Below are 19,993 nucleotides of genomic sequence, written 5' to 3' on the forward strand. Positions count from 1 at the left end.
GGTCTTAATCTGCAGTGGCATCACTGGAAGATTCTACACACTTGAGGAAGACGAATAAGGAGCTTGAGGGAAAACATTTCACACCATGACCTGGCATCATGATCATTTATTTATTATTATGCAGCATTATGCAAATGCATTTTCACACTGATCGCCATAACTCATTACAGCCACGAGTTAAGTGGTGGAGGCGCTGTATGAATGACAGTATGGTCTCAGGGTTTAGGCTTTTTTCCCCCTGCACCCTGATGTTGTTCCAGTAGATCGGTTCATTTATTTACTCTTTATAAAATAAACATTTCAAAATCTTTAATACTGACAAAATACTGATTTTCTTCTTCTTTTCAATCAGTTACTTTTTAATTATTTAACTGTAGGTAATTGTTTTTGTTGCCTGGATAGGCTCCCTGACCACTGAATAACCTGCAGAATATGAATACTAAAATATTAATATTACTATTCTAGGTTATTTTCATTTATTTATTGAGTATATTGACCCACTCAGGGATCTACAAAGAGAAACTTCTGATATATAGAAATTTTGTTACAGTGCTCTGTTTAGTTTCTTTGCCCTGTTCTGTTTCCTTTTCCCTGTCACTGTTTTGAGTCATTCATTCTCATGTATTATTAGTTGTCATGGTTTCTGATTAGTACTCACCGGTTCCCTGTTTCGTTAATGATCTTCCTCTGTGTATTTAAGCCCTAAGTTTTAATCAGTTCATTGTTTTTTGTTAACACATTTTCCTCATTTTTGCAAATACTTTTTTTAAATTTTTTTTGCTTTTAACGTTTGTCAGACAACATAACATAAAGTGTTCTGATTTTGTTTGAAAGAAACTATTGCTTTTATTCAGCAAGTGTGCCTTAAATTCATCAAAAGTGACAGTCTAGACATTTAAAATGTTACTAAGGATTTATATTTTAAATAAATTATATATAAATTTATATAAATTAAAAAGAATTTAAAAAATGGATCACGGTTTCCACAAAAGGTAGTATAAAAATATAACTATTTTCAACATTGATAATAAGAAGTAATTAGAAAAATCTCAAGAAGAGCACCAAATTAGCATATTAGAATGATTTTTGAGGATCATGTGACACTGAAGACAGGAGTAATGATCATCAGAGGAATGAATTAAAACACATAGAAAACATATTATTTCACAATATTACTGTTTTTACAGTATTTTTGATCAAATAAATACATCATTGATAAACATATGAAACTTTAAAAACATAAAAAAATATTTTTGACCCAAAACCTTTACTTTATTTTCTAATTAGTATTTACTTTACCTTTTAGCTTATTTATAACTTATTTTTGTGAAATATTTTAGCTTGAACGATTTTTCTTTAAAATAACTTTTACATTCCCTCATATTTTGTTATATAATGTGTTTACCTTCATAAATTATTAAAAATGACTATGGTAGGCCAACTACCATAAAATGTTTTAGCACAATTTCTCTTTGAAGTATAATCATACTCTGTGTGTGTGTGTGTGTGTGTGTGTGTGTGTGTGTGTGTGTGTGTGTGTGTGTGTGTGTGTGTGTGTGTGTGTGAAGTCTTTATAGACCTACTGCAATTTGAAAAGTTTACCCTGACCGATGTTTGAGGAAGTGGAGCTGAGAGGAAAGTAAGCGAGATGCCAGTCTTACCACCCGTTGCTTTAAGTGTTTCAGGCTGGCTGTGCATAAGCCTGGCACACTCATCTGTCACAGAGACCCGCTGAGAGTTTTAATAAGAGCTCTGGACTCAAGAGATTGTAGGGAACAAAGGGGAATTTTGCTCCCATCTAGGATCTTATGCACCTGTCAGTCAATCTTCATTGAGCTGAGACCAGGGAAATGGAGAGCAGGATCTTATTATGAACATTTATGAACATCTGCAGGACTGTGAATTACTTTGTATAACACATGAATACAATAGCAGCGTACTAGACCCAGGTCAGTGAGGTGTGGTCTTGCATTGCTAAACACCTGTACTTCCTCCCATGCCGCAGGCAAGTAACCATCACTCCACCCCTGCCTTGTCTCCATGGCAACCTCTTTCAAATTCTATCAGGATGCGCCTTATTTTTTTTTTATTCCTCCTTCAAGCAAAACACACTTACTGTAAGATGGACTGCACAATCTATATTACAGTAATTACGAGAGGGTGCATTTTTTGAATAATAATAACATGCCTTAAAAGACCTATGATGAGTCTGTTGAGCGATATATTACACAATATACATTATGATAAGCAACATACAGTACTCTGCCGTCATATCTCCCCGGGTGGAATCGATTAAGGATTTACATCATTCTCTCTCTCAGGCAGCCCCCTAAAATTACATTTGCCTCACAAAAGTAAATGAGACGGTTCATACGAAAGCCCCTCTCTCAGAGGACAACAAAATAGAGTCAATTGCTTCAGCCACATCATAATTTAACATGCTGTCGGCTCCAGGAGTGTTCGGCAACAATGGAAGTGATGAAAACACAAGGATGAGAGTGAATCCAATTTTCGAGGAGCCCAACCATCCTGTTAAAAACAATAACCAGTGTGATTCAGACACTAACGGAGTCTCACCTCAGTGGTTCGGCTGTGAGCCGGGATGAAGAGCTTTGTGTTGGTGCAGTAATGCTGAACAAGTGAGCCCTTGATCTAATGCTGATTTCAGCATCGCTGTGTGATGTTGAGTATGTTGCAATGGTACAATGCAGAATCCTTACTTTTATCATCATTTTAACATTAGCATTAAGTTGTATGCAAATCCGTGTTCCACAAATAGAAGGCGGCAGTTCTTTACAGTAATTGCTGGTTGTCCGGAAAGGTGATACGCCTCCCTTTCTCCTTGTGAGCAGACAAAAAAAGAGGCCGGCCAAGTTTCTCACCTGTTACTGCCCAGGAGGGAGTCCTGTGGGACCTGTTGTGTAGTTTGCCTGCGTATTATTAAAGGAATAGTCCACACAAAAATTAAAGTCGCATGAAGATATTTTAAAAAATGTTGGTAACCAGTTTCAGTTCCCATTGAAGTTTAATCATTTAGTTACCAACATTCTTCAAAATATCTTCCATTGTGGTCCACAGGAGAAAGGGCCCTGTTTACACCTGTATTTAGAAGAGTTTTCCTAGATCGGATTACAAGTGGATGACGCTAAATTGGTAAACGGGGTCTAAAACGCTTTGAGCTTGTCTATTTTTGACCACTTCAAGAGGTAATCAAAAATGCATTTGAACAGCCACAAAAAGCTGCCTACTCTCCGCATTCTGAGCTTATGCGTAAACATTATGGAAAGCGCGCTAGCCAGACGGGATTTAAATCTTGTTGACTGAAGACCCAAGTTTGGTTTGAAAAAGAAAAAAACGTACCAAGCACAGTTTCACCATTCCTGATTTCTAACACACATTCACAGTGTTTGGTTTAAGCAGACGAAAGTTGCTGCTTTCCGCATGTTTTTCCGCTTGATGGTGCGTGAACTTATTTCGACCCACCCATAGATGTTCATTTCCCGAAGTGTGTTTTTGATGTCTTTAATGCACTACAAGTTGCGTTTGATAAAAGGTTCTGCCCAATTAATGAAGGTTAAATTACATCTGACTGTACATGATTTTTTTCTTTTTGTTCAATTCTTTTGTGCAGGAATCCTCAGTTTGCCGGACAGTTTGAGCCTGCACAGGAACCAGCAGCGCTCAAATAAATCTGGAGACGCCTACAGTCAGTCCGAGCAGCGGACTATTGAGCAGTCCCTGCTGGCCACACGCGTGGGGAGCATCGCTGAGCTCAGTGAGTAACCAAACATCTATTTTTCAACTTAAATTGAGATCTTCTGCACCATATACTTTTTTTTGTACTAATCATTCCTTGCTCAGAAAAGCGGAAGCTGCCATCATTCTTTTGTTTTAATACTTGTTTGTGTATGTGTGTATGCACACATCTGTTTAAAGAGTTTTATTCAGTAGACGTTTTGTTGGGTGATCTGCAGCTCTGTTTGATTTGCATGTACATCACATTTTCACAGTGTTCAGGAACGGCTGCATGGTAGTGTAGTGTAGTTTGGTAAAGATATATGAATTAAAATGCAAATTCAGTTCGTTTTAAGTAAGAATTAGCCCCAGGTCACTGCAGTATCTCACACCAGAGGTATGTGTTTAGTAGTAGGAATCCACCTGCTCAGGATTCAGGTCTCGCTCTCTTACCAAATAGGCCTTTGGCTCTCAGCATCCCATACACACAATCCACTCTCATACAAGTGCCATACACTGTATTTGATTTTCCCATGAATTTAATAGAGTGCTTTAGACATCTGTTTTTAAAAGGGTCAAATGTTCAACAGAACACTTAGACAGCATGCAGTTTATCCTATGTGCATTATCAATCTGGTTCTTCAGTACAGTGTAATGTCAAATAATTAATTAATTAGGCAACGGCAACACTTCCATGTGTGTGTGTGTGTGTATGTAGGCAATGGCAACACTTTCGTGTGTGTGTGTGTGTGTGTGTGTGTGTGTGTGTGTGTGACCCTGGACCACAAAACCAGTCATAATTTGCACGGGTATATTTGTGGCAATAGCCAACAAAACATTGTATGGGTCAAAATTATGGATTTTTCTTTTATGCCAAAAATCATTAGGATATTAAGTAAAGATCATGATCCATGAAGATATTTTGTAAATTTCCCACCTTAAATATATAAAAAATATATTTTTGTGAATGGATGCAGCAAAATAGCCAACAGAAATGGACAACTGTAAAGGCGACTTTCTCAATATTTAGATGTTTTTGCACCCTCAGATTCCAGATCTTCAAATAGTTGTATCTCAGCCAAATATTTTCCTATCCTAACAAACCATACATCAGTGGAAAACTTATTTATTCAGCTTTCCGATGATGAAAATTTGACCCATAAGAACCAGATTGGTAATGCACATAGGATAAACTGCATGCTGTCTAAATATATATATATATATATAATTTCTTATGTACAGTACCAGTTAAAAGTTTGGAAACATTACTATTTTTAATATACTTCCATATATATATATATATATATATATATATATATATATATATATATATATATATATATATACCATTCTTTTGTACTTTTCTATTTTAAATATTTTATATATATATATATATATATATATATATATATATATACACATTTATATATATGCATTGTCTTAGCTGTGTGCTTAGGGTCACTGTCCTTTTGGAAGGTGAACCTTCTGCCCAGTCCGAATGCACTGGACAAAGTTTTTTATTAAGACTTACTCTATATTTTGCTGTGTTGGGCATTCCGTCTACTCTGATGAGTCCCCCAATCCCTGCAGCTGAAAAACACCACCACAGCATGATGCGGCGACCACCATACTTTACCGTTGGGATGGTATTGTGCAGGTGATGAGAAGTGCCTGGTTTCCTCCATACATGATGCCTGACCAGAGAATCTTGTTTCTCACAGTCTGAGATAGTCCTTTAGGTGCTTTTTTGCTAATTCCAAGTGGGTTTTCCACGTGTCTTCACTGAGGAGAGGCTTGAGGCTGGCCACTCTGCCATAAAGCCCAGATTGGTGGAGTGTTGCAGTGATGTTTGTCCTTCTCTAAATTTCACTAAACCAGAGAGGCCAGCTCTAGGAAGAGCCCTAGTTGTTCCAAACTTCTTCCATTTAAGCTACATGCTTCTGTCATCCTTCAATACAGCAAAAACATTTTTTGCTCTGATATGCATTTAGCCATATGCTGAGTGTCTTGACAACGACATATAAAACCATAATAGAAATTTAAAATAGAATTTTTGCTGGAATGTTCATCATTCAAGTGTAGCTCTCAGCTGTGCCCAAATTTCCATTGTATATTTTTGAAAACTGTGGTGAAGGCTTTTGTCTTCCTTGCATATGTTTAGCCAATTATAGTTGCCTGTACACTGCACATTGACGTGTGATGCGCAGCCAACTGAAAACATGACGCATGCTGAGTGTCATGACAATGACAGCATTTCATTTATACAGAAACAAATCCTTAAACTCATTCTTCACTAAAACTTTAACACTTTTCTTTTGCTGCCTTGCAAGCACTTTTATTTCCATCAGAAAATGCAAATCTGATTAGATATAAATCTCTCTTACTTAGGAGAATGATCATGTAATTCAATATATTTTACAGCAGAAAGCTTGTTCTATTCTGGAGAACATCGATTTTAAACGCAATACTATATGTTCTGCAGTACAGAAATCTTTTTAGCCACAATGCCTGCCTTGAACTCGGCAACAACAAACACAATCATTCACATCCAATGCAACACATACGCATGGCCCTGTGTAATATCTGAAAAGTAAATGGAAAACATACCATAGCTAGCCCACAGAAGCAGATATGCACAAAATGCTGCAATCTGTTCCTTTAAAAATGCATGTGCTCTTCAAATCTTAAATATCAAATCTCCATTAGTACTTTTTTATAGACAGTATCCATGGAGATTTCCTTAAAATGCTTAGTCTATTTCCAGCTCTTCTCTTCTGTCTCTCTCTTTCTCATTGTTGTCCCCAGTGACCCAGCAGGGGACGTTGAGGGCAGTTTGAACCCTGTGTAGGGACAGCGGTCCTCCCCTGCTTTACACATCCACTGCCTCCAGCAAGGGCAGGAACAACAACTGTCACATAGAGAGTCTTTCTGCATTTGGACAGTCACAACAGAGCACTCTCTTACTCAAAGGGCAGAGTTTATTTTAAGAGATAGCTGAACTTGCAAAATGTAGATCTAATTATCCAGTTTTATTTTTATAATGATATAAATGATTTTGTGTGTATGTTGCTGATTTTTTTTACAGGGTTTCCCTGTGCAGCAAGCTTTAAAATATTATAAACTTAATGTTAACAAGACACCAAGTCTGTATTCAGAAAATGTTTCATAATATATATTACGTAATGTATATTTACAACTGTTGCGTGCTTTTTCAATATGCACGATTAGCTGTAGGATCAGGGTTATTATGAAGTTCAAAACTGTAAGTTATTCAATTGGTATGGAAGGCATTCAGACTGTCAAAGTCGGTGCCTCTCAGGAAATCCTTGTTATCTGGAGCACATATAACCTTTTGTAGGCTTGTCACAATCCTCTCACAGCCGTACATATCCAGAGGGAATTCTGAAATCTCCTATTCCATATGGTAATTGTATTTTAATATAATTACACTCTTATAAATCCCATAACATCAGAGCACGGCAATAGATCAAATCTTTCTATTACAGTTCATAGGTTTTTATGTGTCACTCATGAGCCAGTTAACTAGAATACATCTCTCCCTGCAGAGCACTAGAGGGTCCAAAGGTCAATGCATTAGAAGCCTTTTTTGTCGTATTTGTCTCTTAAAATTCCATTGTGTTCTATTCCCTCGCTGGATTTGCCAGGAAAAATAAATTTTCTTTCTGGGGTTATTTTAACAGTGCTTATTTTAATGCAGATTGAGTAGCTATTGCTTGCTGACTGTATAGAAAAGATAAGTGGTGGATATTTATATTTAGTTTTCTATTATTGAAAATAAGCTCTCCCTAGTAACCAAGTGACAAATTAACTCCAGAGAAGCTAAGCTCATTTACACTTTATGGGCTTTTTTTCTTACATACTCCATTTGTTCATGTAATGGTTTGGTTGATCTAAATAAGACAGCAGCCATATCACCCTGTAGCCCTAGACTGGTTGCCCACTTAAACTAAGCAGGGCTGAGCCTGGTCAGTACCTGGATGGGAGACCTCCTGAGAAAACCAGGTTGCTGCTGGAAGAGGTGTTAGTGAGGCCAGCAGCTCACCCTGTGGTCTGTGTGGATCCTAACGCCCCAGTAAAGTGACGGGGACACTATACTGTCAAAGAGCACCGTCCTTCGGATGAGCGCTAAACCGAGGTCCTGACTCTCTGTGGTCATTAAAAATCCCAGGATATCCATCGAAAAAGAGTAGGGGTTTAACCCCAGCATCCTAGCCAAATTTGCCCCTTGGCCTCTGTCCATCATGGCCACCTAATCATCCCCATATACTGATTGGCTTCATCACTGTCTCCTCTCCACCAGTAAGCTGGTGTGTGGTGGGCGTTCTGGCGCAATATGGCTGCCGTCGCATCATCCAGGTGGATGCTGTACATTGGTGGTGGTTGAGGATATTCCCCCTTCCATGTAAAGTGCTTAGAGTACCCAGAAAAGCGCTATATAAATGTAACGAATTATTATTATAAGACTTATTCTCTGCTTTCAGCATTTGAGTGTACATACAAGAACTTTACTTTGGGCTATTGTAGTTACTTAGCCATTAACAGCTAATTGGAAAATGTACAAATGCACAGATTCTAAAAACAGCCCTAAAGGAGAATCAACTCTTATGCAGAGTAAATAGCTGTTTAAGTGTCTCACATTAGGCTCTGTCTGAATGAGACCTGCACCCCAGTCAGCAGTTTTTTTTAGATTGGCCAGAAACCAATCAAAGACCTTTGTGGCTAAATTGCCATCAGTGAGTGTTTCCATGCCATCTATAATATTTTTCCCCCTTTTTCCTAAAAGTCCCTGTTTCCTCCCATAGCTCTGCTAAAGCATCTATTCCCTCTTGCGTCATAAAACGCTCATTACATTTTATTGCTCTGGAGCACCACTGTTGCCCAATGACTGGTTTTTAATTGTTTATCTACACTTTTCTTACAGTATATACAGTAATTCTGCTAAACAGTGAGTTTTCTGTTTCAGGAACTGCTGTAGCTTTGATGGCTGCTGGAATATTATGTCTGGAAAATCCAACTGCATTATATGGGTGTGATGAGACCTAGGCCAAGTGGTATTTTTAACAGAACAATAAAAGAAAACTATGGGTGAAACTCATGAAAAGTGTAAATATACAGTATCAACTTTAAATATATGTTATATATCAAAAAAAAAACTCAAATGGTCCTAGTATTTTTAAATATTATTAAAATATATATAAATAATTTTGTTTCATCACTTCACAGAACACAATACCAAAACTTCTGTGGCTTATTATTTATATGATTGTGAGCAAATTGGAGCCGACTTGTGCTTTTGGGTCAATAGTTGTGTACGTCTTGGAGTTCTGGTATGGAAACAGCATGCGTTTAGTACGCGCCTTAATGTTAGAGTTGTCAAAAAGAAATGTTAAAATTGTGACGCTTTCAGTGCAAAGAATCTTAAACACCTCTGATTGGCCATTCTGTTCACGCACTTATCAGATATGTCTGTGATTGGCTACAATGATCAACGCACGGGAGTGTGTGAGAGAACACGGATGTGTTTGAAAGTGTTTGAAAACGTGAGCATTTGAAAGCACAAGTAGTCCGCTGATAGACACCTGTTTTCAAATGCTCCCGTCTGTATCTGTGTAAGCGCTCGGTGAAAGAGCATCATTGATATGTACAACATGTTTTTGAAGCGCTGATCATTGTAGCCAATCACAGACATCTGATTTTTTACATTTTTACAATATCAGTACCGATTTGGTACTTAAGTCGGTACTTTTTGACAACTCTACTTACTGTACACGCTGAAACCTTAGTGCCAGTCCTGGTGCCTGTTGCAAGTCTTGCTGCAGGTCTTTTTCAGTCACTCGAGGGTTTTTCTGAATCTGCCTTCTCAGAAATCTGGTTGCAGTCATTGATAGCTTCCTTTTTCTGCCCCGTCCATGTAGTGGAACCACTGTTCCTTTAACTTTGAACTTACGAACTATGCTTCCAACAGTCTCTAGAAACATTTAGCGCTATCTTTTTGTATCCTGTTCCTTGTTTGTAAAGGGTGACAATATATTTTCTTAACTTTTTGGAACATTCTTTTGACTATTGTTGCAAATTAGCTTGAACAGAAATATTAATAATCAATTATAACTTGTTATAATTGATTACGAATATTTGGATCAGTTAATAGAATTAACTTAATGTTGTAAATTAATATTACAATCGATTAACCTGTTCGTCCCGTCAACACTCAGTGCAATTGTTTATTAATTCTAAGAAATGTACATTTCCGGGATATGGGGTCCTTAGAAAACTTTATATTCAGCATTATCTTCATTAGGATTTCAGAAAGGGACTAAGAGGCATGATCTTGTGATCAGTGATTTTTAAAGCATGAAGATGTCATATTCTCTGGAGGTGTGTGAGCCAATAAGAAGTTTTACCTTTGGGGGGAGATTTTACGACCCATTGTCGAGGAGGGCAGTTGTATAATTTGATTGGGTGTTTAAGAAAAGAATCTTCAAGATTCTTTTAATACTAATGCGTCACAACTTTAGAAAAATGTAATGTAAATTAACAAATGGGGGACGAAGATTGGAGTTTATAGAGAGAGTCTATGCAAGTCTGAATTATGCAAGTTAGGGCTGGGACAACGTGTCGACGTCATTGATTACGTCGACGCAAAACAAAGATGGCGGCGTCGGAGAGTAGTTGCAACACGAGTGGCCTTCGGACTATCAGAAGTGCAAGGTGGCACGCACTCGTTCCTCTAAAGCACACACACACACACAACCCACAGAAAAATGTGCGTCAGTATCGAGTTCTCTGTCGGGCTTGAACGAACCTTAACACACACAAAGTATACCAAACTGTCCGTTTTGTCGAGTGTCCTCATAAGAGCAGTCTTAAATGAGTAAAATAAAGTATTTTATTTTAAATAGTAAATTACTCACTCAGACCCAGCGCCAGGATGATTATTATACCGGCAGCCTAATAATCATGAATGCATTCCGCTATCTTTTAACACATCTCCGGTGAACGACTTCTTCGCGCAAAAGGAAAAAATGTCATGAAGTGCAGTGAAATGCAGCGACCTTTGTGGCGTTTCCTGATGGATCGAGGTTGTTCGTTAACTTCATTTTATACGTGCAATTCACACGAGCTCTAAGCGCGTGCGAGACTGCTGCAAGTATGCGCTTATAGCTATGTCGTGAAAAATATATAAGAGGACACTGACAACGCGCTGACAGACAGGACCAAGAAGGTAACATTTAATATAATCTCAACTTTCAAATTCGTTCAGTCAAAGAAAATTAAACATAAATAGGCCTACTATTTTGTGGCTCTTTAATGTGTCGTGACAGATTGCACTTTTTTTCAGTAAGCTAGGCCCATGTGTTTTCAAGGCTTCTATGTTTTATTGAATTCTACCGCTGACTAAGAATGCTTTACTTTGCACTTGTATAGTCTTTTATTTTCGAATTTTAAGAGCAATAAACAAATTGCAATGTTAAGGAATTCATGTTTTTTTTTCATTCAGATCTGTCAATCAACATGTATAAATTGCTATTAGTCAATTAATGGGGAGATAATCGAATCGAAATCGAATCGGACCGAAAAATGAATCGTTAGATTAATCGATGCATCGAAAAAATAATCGCTAGATTGATCATTTAAAAAAATAATAGTTTATCCCAGCCCTAATGCAATTCATTAATCCAAAAGAGTTTAAAAGAGACATAGGCCAAACCAAATAAAAGGAAAATCATGAGATGGGAAAATTAGATACATGTTTATACATTTCTCACGTGGTAATATATAAAATATATAGGATTAAAAAGGTTTATTTCTCCTTCTCAGCAAGAATTAAGTGAGTCACAATTCCCTGCAAATTCCTTTTGGGGTTTTAAAATTCTTATCAGTCTTAATGTGATGTTATCAGTTAGTTATGGTTTTACTTTCTTAGCAATCAAGTGGTTTAAGAGCTATTTATCGGAGAGGTTGCAAAGAGTTTATTTTAATGGTGCATTATGTAGTAGCAAGTCCCTGGATTGTGGTGTTCCTCAAGGAAGTTGCCTCGGACCTTTGTTATTTTCAATTTTTACAAATGATATGCCGTGTATACTCAGTAAGGCTACATTGACTATGTTTGCTGATGATTCTACTCTTTATTATGCAGCCCCTACATGTTCAGAGCTTAATCTGGTTCTGTCTAGCAAGATTAGCAAATTGTATAATTGGATCAAAACAAATAAACTTGTTCTAAATATTTCAAAAACTGTGAGTATAATATTCGGTTCTAAGTATAGATTATCTTATAATCCTAAAATTGATTTATAAGTAAATGGTCAAAATGTACAGCAAGTAAAAAAGGTGAAGCTTTTGGGACTTTGGCTCAATTCCACATTGTCATGGTTGGATCACATCAACAAAGTTGTTGCTAAAATGGGTAGAGCTGTTGTAGTAATGCGTAAATGTGCACAGTTTTTAAACTTACAGTTGTTTAGTCGTGTTGTTTGTACATTGGTTTTGTGTCATTTGTATTACTGTTCTGTTGTATGGTCTGCTGCATCAAGCAGTCATTTAAAAAAATTACAAGTGGTTCAAAATAAGGCTGCAAGACTGGTTCTCGGTTGTTCTTCGAGAACTGGTGATGCAGAGATGCATGAACGTCTTGCTTGGCTGGTGGTCAAGCATAGACTATCTGTTAATATGTTAGTATATTTTCATAGAATTATTAACACTCGGATTCCTACATTTCTTTATGATAATGTAATTTATTGTTCAGATATGCATTCACATTACACAAGAGGGGTGAATAGTCGACAGATTTCTTTACCCCTACCTAAATCTGACTATATGAAGAGGACTGTGTTTTATAGGTCAATTGTATTTTGGAACAATCTTCCAGTTGGGGTTCGTGAAATCAAGGGAATAACTGGTTTTAAAAAAAGACTTAGATTGTATTTGTTTTCAAAATCATAATATTGTCTGGATGGGTTGAGTGAGGTTGCATTATGTGCTATGTTATTCTTTATGTGTATTTATATATGATATATTTGGGAGTAATTGTGATTGTAATTATTGGCTTTTGGATGTATTGTTTGGACCCCAGGAAGACTAGCTGCCGTCTCGGCGTCAACTAATGGGGATCCTTTTAAATAAACAAATAAACAAATGTGTCCGGTAACAGGATACCGGCTTCTGCCAGTGTGTTAGCTTCATTTGGGACGTTAGTTTTGGGGGAAGTTTCATAGACCTTTGTTGGGAGAGTGAGTTTGCTTGATTATTCATTAAATATAATTAATAATTTGTGTGTCTGATTGGTCCAGATGCTACACTTTATATTTCATAGTTCAAGCATCCAGTCAAAAGTGACACCTAACCAAACCTAGCCAGTTCAGATATTTCATGTGTTGTAGCTCAAGTACACCTTATACTACTAATGAAACCCTTGATTAGTTGCATCAGGTGTGTTTGAGACAGCAATTTGTGCTATTGTGAGGGATTCTATTCAGGGGGTTGAATAATTTTGAGACTGCAGAAGTCATTAAAAGTTGCATTTACAGTTGAATTTGGGGAAACCACTTGAAACATTTGTTGTGTTGAGCTATTTCAATTACTTTTGTTTGATTTTTTCATTGCAAACAGCTAGAAGCCTGTACATTTTTCCAATACCTTGTGTGCAATGGAGGTTGAATACTTTTGATTACAACTATATATATCTATATATTCATTTCTCATTATTTTGGTATTTCCTTTTTGTATGTTATACTCATAATTTTCCAGACATTTTAAATAAAACAAACTACAGTAAAGTAAATCCCAGTTTGACAGATCAAAAAGACCAAAAAATATGTTCTCTCACATAAAGCCATGCAGAGCACCTTTCTCTCTCATGGCCTTTCTTGGTAATTTATGTCTTGGCTCTGGGAGGACAGCCAATCGATTCTGCTCAGTTTTCACAGTAAATCACCATTCTACATCCTCCATTCCCAACGTCTCATTCTCAGTCTGGTGATGAAGGGCACCTTCTCTGCTGTTACGCATGAGAGTATCATATTTAACCCAAGACACTCAAGCAAACAGAAAATGTGCTGCTGTGTTGGTTTCTTACATTGCCATGCTTACTCACACGAACAGCCTGCAGTACCTGTAGATGATTAGCCCTCTTGGTAGTGAGGTTTACGGACACGACTAATCGTCGAAGACCTTTTGCCGTTGCTGTGTTTGTTTAGCCGGTTAATCTTGAGCATATCTCTCAGTCAGTTCCTTTGCTGCCCCTCTGACTTGAGGAAATGTCACACGCTATCATGAATAAGAGATGAGTGTCGGTCACAGAAGTGCCCCAGGTGGCTTCCAGTCCCTCTCCTCCTCTCGAAAGCCTCCTGCCACCACCTCTGACTGCTAACGCTGTGTGTTTCTGTGCTGACAGGTGTATTCTTATACGCTTTATTGTTTTGTGTGTGTACTTTCGTGGCTCCTGATAATGTATTCTGCATAATCCTGTAATTACTGTGTATAATTACAGTGGATATCTTTGCCTTCCGCTGATATATCGACTACATAGCTTCATCTCAAACTCATCAGTATTCCCTCTTTATAATGGCACCATTCTTGCTTTGTTCTGTCATTATTTACTCACGGTCATGTTGTTCCAAACCCAAGAAGTAAACTCTCTTGGCTATATATAAATGAAAGTCATTGGAATCCAATAAAACTTTGGATTCTTGCTTTCATTTAATGAAAAAACAAAACAAAAAAACATTGAGACCTTTTTCAGAATGCCTTCTTTTATGTTCCACAGAAGAAAGAAAGTCATGCAGGTTTGGAACAACATAAGGTTGACAGAATGATGAGAGAATGTTCATTTTTAGGTGAGCTATTCCTTTAAATCTGCTGCCTTCGCAAAGGAAATCAGAATTACAACAGTGTATTCTCTAAATGAATACTTATCTCGCACAGGCAGCCTTGTTCATTCATTTGGAGTAACAGAGATGCGAAATGTTCTTGAGAGAACAAGTCCGAGTGCTATAGTTATTTAGCAAAAGATGAGGCTGTTTCTTAGTGTGCCTTTCAGAGTCTGTTGTTGACTGTACTGAACACACCGCTGTTCAGTTGAACGCTTTCAGAAGAATTAGGTCTCATGGACTAAATGAGACCGTAGATGATCTGAAAGTTTCACATATGAAAGGAAATAGTCATTGGAGCGAGAGGGAGAGTGTTTAATGTTCTGTGTAATGAATGCTGAGCTTTGTGTGACCTTGTTTGAAAAGAGGTTTGTGACCTCTTTCTCATCCATCAGATAGTGTGCTCTTTACAAAAAATCTCATGCAAACATGCACACAGTTGTAGAATATCTTTGCGTGTGGTTTACTAAGCTATACATGCAATTTATATATATATATATATATAAAACACAGTATATATTCTGGTTAATGCTGCTGTGAGGGTTTCTCTAATACAGCGGCTATGGGAGTGACGGTAAAGTCGACATTTTCTCTTTTCTGACTGCTGTTATCAATCTGTCTCTATTTTTTTTTTTACTCTTTTTTTTGGTTGTGAAAACACTATTGTGGAGTTTTTCCTTTGGTATTTGAGCAAATAGGATCAGCACCAAATTAGCAAATTTCAATGATTTCTGAAATATCATGAGACACTAAAGACGTGTGTAATGCCTACTGGAAATTCAGCTTTGCCATCAAAGGAATAAACTGCATGTGAAATACAGTATATTAAAATATAAAACAATGCTTGGTGAGCAAAAGACTCTTCTTTAAAAAATACTGCACTTGTAATTATATGTATAGGCCTATGTATACAGTAGTGGCCAAAAGTGACCAGCCTAGGAAAATGTACATCTTTCCCCTTTATTCAAATTATTCAAAATTTGTTAAAGATTTAGTAAGCATATTGCGTAGTTGTGCTTGGAGTCAATTGTTTTATTTGTGATAATGCAATCAAACATGCGAAATTGTGTGGGCATAATTTTTGTCTGGGCTCTCATACAAAGAAATTATAAACACTTGCAAAAACAAGAGACAACTAACGATATATTAATAACTGATTATGGTGTATATGTATGTTTTTCCTGTGAGCTTTTTGTTTTTCTATGCATTGCTTTTGCATAGTAAAATAAAACCTGTAGCTGTAAGTTACTCCCTTTTTGCCAAATAATTTCAGGCAATTGTGCCATGCAGTATGCATTTACAAACATTTGTGGAAAAAATGGGTCGTTCTGAATAGCTTAGTGAATTCAAGCATGGTACTGTGATAGGTTGCCACCTTTGCACTAAGTCAGTCCACGAAATTCCATGGTCAACTGTAAGTGGTAATATTGGAAAGTGGAAGCATCAGGAACAGCAGCAACTCAGCCACAAGGATAACCAAGTTAAGTCACAAAGTGGGGTAACCAAGTGCTGAGGCACATGGTGTGTAAAAGTCGTCAACAGTCTGCTGATTCCATAGCTAAAGATTTCAAAACTTGCACTGGCATTAATATCAGCACAAAAACTGTGCAGCGGGAGCTTCATGGAATGGGTTTCCATGACGGAGGAGATGCATGCAAGCCTCACATCACAAAGTACAATGTCAACCGTCGGATGGAGTGGGGTAAAGCACGCCTCCACTTGAGTCTAGAGAAGTGTTCTCTGGAGTGACGAATCACACTTCTCTGTTTGGCAGTCTGATGGGCGAGTCTGGGTTTGGCAGATGCCAGGAGAACATTTGCCTTGACTGCATTGTGCCAACTTTAAAGATTGACGGAGGAGGGACAAATGGTATGGGGCTTCTTTTCAGGGGTTAGATCCAACTCAATATCTATGTGTTCAGAATGCGATGTCATTAAAGAATATAGGCTATATTCAAATAGAATTTGATAGAATTTGTGAAGTTAAATTTTGAAATTGTATATATATATATCTATATATATATATATATATGTATATGTATATTAGTATTAGTATTAGACTGATATATAGGGTTCTGACAGGTATACTGTGGCAATTTTACAAAACTGGTTTGGGTAATATTCATTTTGATGGACTGGCCAAGAATTTCATTACTGACAAACATGCTGCCAAGGACCTACAAACAGCTGACTAGCAGACAGTGATTGACGGAGTTGCTAATATTTTTATACTTTAACGTCAATGCGATGACAGTACTGTCCTTCACCATTTACATCATTCTCAGCAAACCAAAGGTCTCTTGTACCCCGGCAGGTGATTTAGTGTCCAGAGCCATGCATCACCTCCAGCCTCTGAGCATAAAGAACCACAGCAACGGCACTCCGCTCCCTCAGAAGAGCAGCCTGATCCACTGGGAGCCCGAGGCTTTATATACGCTCTGCTACTTCATGCACTGCCCTCAGATGGAGTGGGAGAACCCCAACGTAGAGCCCTCCAAAGTCACCTTACAGACCGAGAGGTGAGGGGACTTCCATTGTACCTACTGTAGGCGTTGCAAAGTGTCTGGGTATTTTTGTTAGGGTGGATTCTGATTGATGCATTCGCTCATGGTACTTACCTTAAGCCAAGTAGTCGTTTATTCAACTTGACACTGTAAAATGATGAAATGCAGAGGAGTATAAATGTGAAATACAGTTCAACAGACTGCAAGGCAAAGGTAATGTAATGAAACAATGCCACGTTATGAATAAATGCAGAGTAGATTAAACACTTCCTCTATCTGCTGGAAAATTATAGCGTCATTTTAAAAGATATTAAATAAGTGAAGATTTATTGGTTAATTAATTTGCTAAATTTTTTACTTTTTTGGTATAGAAATGATCAGAATTCAATGTGTTGCTCAACTGCTAATAACAAAATAAAACAAATAATTTTCATCTTCCAAGGTCATTAAAAGGTCTTTTGCTATGCTGTGATATTAAATCTAGCTTTTTTCTTTCTGAGATTTAGGCATTTAAAGACAAGTGTTGTTATAATTAATTAAAAACTAACTGGTAAGAAACACGTTTTGTTAATTGAAATATAGCTGAAATCAAATAAAATATAAATATTAAGTGAAAAACTTAAACTAATTGACATTATAAATGTTGCCTTGGTAAGTAGGTTACTAAAATGACTAACTGAAATACAATTTGAAATTAAATTAATTGTAATTTTTTTTTTTTAAAGTACATAAAAGCACAAACAAATTCTCTAAAAATGTAACTAAAATTAAAATGAGAAGTGTAAAAAGTAAACATAAAATGAATTCAAAATGTTAATCTATAAATAATACTTAAAATAACAATGATGTATTTGTTAGAGAACAGTGATCTCATTTTGTCTCCCCCTGCAGGCCGTTTGTAGTACTGCCTCCTCTGATGGAGTGGATCAGAGTGGCTTTGGCACACACAGAGCACCGCCGCAGCTTTTCAGTGGATAGCGATGATGTTCGGCAAGCGGCCAGACTCCTGCTGCCCGGGGTGGATTGTGAACCCCGCCAGCTGAAGTAAGCGTGATGCCATTAAATTAACATCCAGCTACCAGATATTGCTACCCATCATGAGTGAAATGGAAATGGCTCATAAACAGTCTGTACAGGGAAAACAAGCTTAGGCAACCTCACACAAGCCCTTCATTGCACCATAACTGCTGCTTTATTGCTAATAAGCTGAGTGTTGCAATGAAAGATTCACACATAGATGAATATTTAACTTGGAATGTGTGACTCAAGCTTTTTTGCAGAGGGTTAAGACATCAGAAAGATGTTTTTTGTGTGTGTGCCGCAGGACGGATGACTGTTTCTGCGTGTCACGTAAGCTGGACGCTGCCTCCACCGAGGCGAAGTTCCTGCAGGACTTGGGCTTCCGCATGCTCAACTGTGGCCGCACTGACCTTGTCAACCAGGCCATCAATTTACTTGGGCCCGGTGGGATCAACAGTATGAGTGAACAGGTTAGAATGAGTATCACATGTTTTCAATGCAACACTAGTGATAACAGACACGCTCATAAATTCAAGTACAAACTGGCATTAAGTTTGTTTTAAACCGTATGGTAGGGTAGGTGTTGTTGACTCTTTCTGAATAACCACAATATTAGAATTCGTCCATGTGGGAACACCTTCCTATAATATACACTACCCTTCAAAAACTTGAGATAAGTTTTTTTTTTTTTTTTAAATGAATACTTTTATTCAGCAAGGACGTGATAAATTGATCAAAGGACGTTTGCATTGTTACAAAGCTTTTATATTTCATAAACGTTCTTCCCAACAAAGAATCCTGAAATAAATTGATCACAGTTTCCACAAAGATACTAAGCAGCACAACTGTTTTTAACATTAATAATAATAAGAAATGTTCCTTGAGCACCAATTCAGCTTATTAGAATCATTTCTGAAGGATCATGTGATGCTTAAATCTGAAGTAATGATGCTGAAAATTCAGCTTTGCCATCATAGGAATAAAGTACAATTTTTAAATATAGATCAAATTAAAAATAGTTACTTTAAATTGTAATAGTATTTAATAATATTTACTGTACTTTTGATCAAATATATGCTAATATATCTAATAAAAGATGATGAAAATCGATACATATTTCCTCAATTAAATAATTGGCTTTTTGGCTAATTGTTAAATTATTGTCTGAAAAAGATTTTTTAATTTTATATCAACTTTTTATTGAATTGATCTAAAATTAACTAACTTTTGTTTTTTTTACAAAACTATTTGCATATTTGTTTTCTTTAAAAAACATTATCTGTCATTAGAATAAAATAATCACAGTTCATCTCAATTTAATTAATGTAATTATCCAGCAGAAATTAAATAGTTAAATAAATAAATAAATGTTGAATGTGAGTGCAAAAAAAATAGTTTAACATATTTCTTTAATATCCTAGACTTACATGTTGACCTTGACAGCCCTTGACAAAAAAAAAAAAAACATTTTGCAAACTGTCTGCTGGGGGTTTGAAAAACTCTGTGGTAAGTGATTGTGTTGTAATGGTCTTTGCCTGGTCTTAAAACCTTAAAGGTTGCAGACTCCTGAAGCGGTTTGTTCATGAGGTAAAATCACCAGTAAAAATGCAGGTGCAACTCCAGGTGCAAAAATGTAAATGCATAAAAGCAACTAAATGTAGATAAATGTGTAAGCCAGAAGGTTGCACACATTACTATATTTTCCCTATATGGAAGCCCAGAAAGAAAAAGTGTTTTAACGGTTGACTGTATTAATCAGAGCCAGCTTTTAGGAAACATCCCAGTGCTCTTTCCATTACTGATTGCTTTGCTCCATTTTCGACCTCAGGGAGTGGAAATGTTTGCC

At 36.9% G+C, this 19,993-nt stretch overlaps 1 protein-coding gene across 1 annotated transcript in view; it reads left to right on the forward strand.

The window, feature by feature from the left end:
* The window catches only part of btbd11b (BTB (POZ) domain containing 11b), a 76,260-nt gene that overhangs the window by 44,485 nt on the left and 11,782 nt on the right, over positions 1-19,993 (forward strand). The window contains exons 2-5 of the mRNA XM_077193511.1: positions 3,632-3,775; positions 16,938-17,142; positions 18,019-18,171; positions 18,452-18,617. Of these exons, the coding sequence (XP_077049626.1) occupies positions 3,632-3,775; positions 16,938-17,142; positions 18,019-18,171; positions 18,452-18,617 (668 nt within the window). The remainder of the gene's footprint in view (positions 1-3,631; positions 3,776-16,937; positions 17,143-18,018; positions 18,172-18,451; positions 18,618-19,993) is intronic.

Source organism: Siphateles boraxobius, unplaced genomic scaffold, assembly GCF_051911475.1.
Source record: "Siphateles boraxobius isolate OS27281-9 unplaced genomic scaffold, OSU_SipBor_1 31, whole genome shotgun sequence".
NCBI lineage: Eukaryota > Metazoa > Chordata > Actinopteri > Cypriniformes > Leuciscidae > Siphateles > Siphateles boraxobius.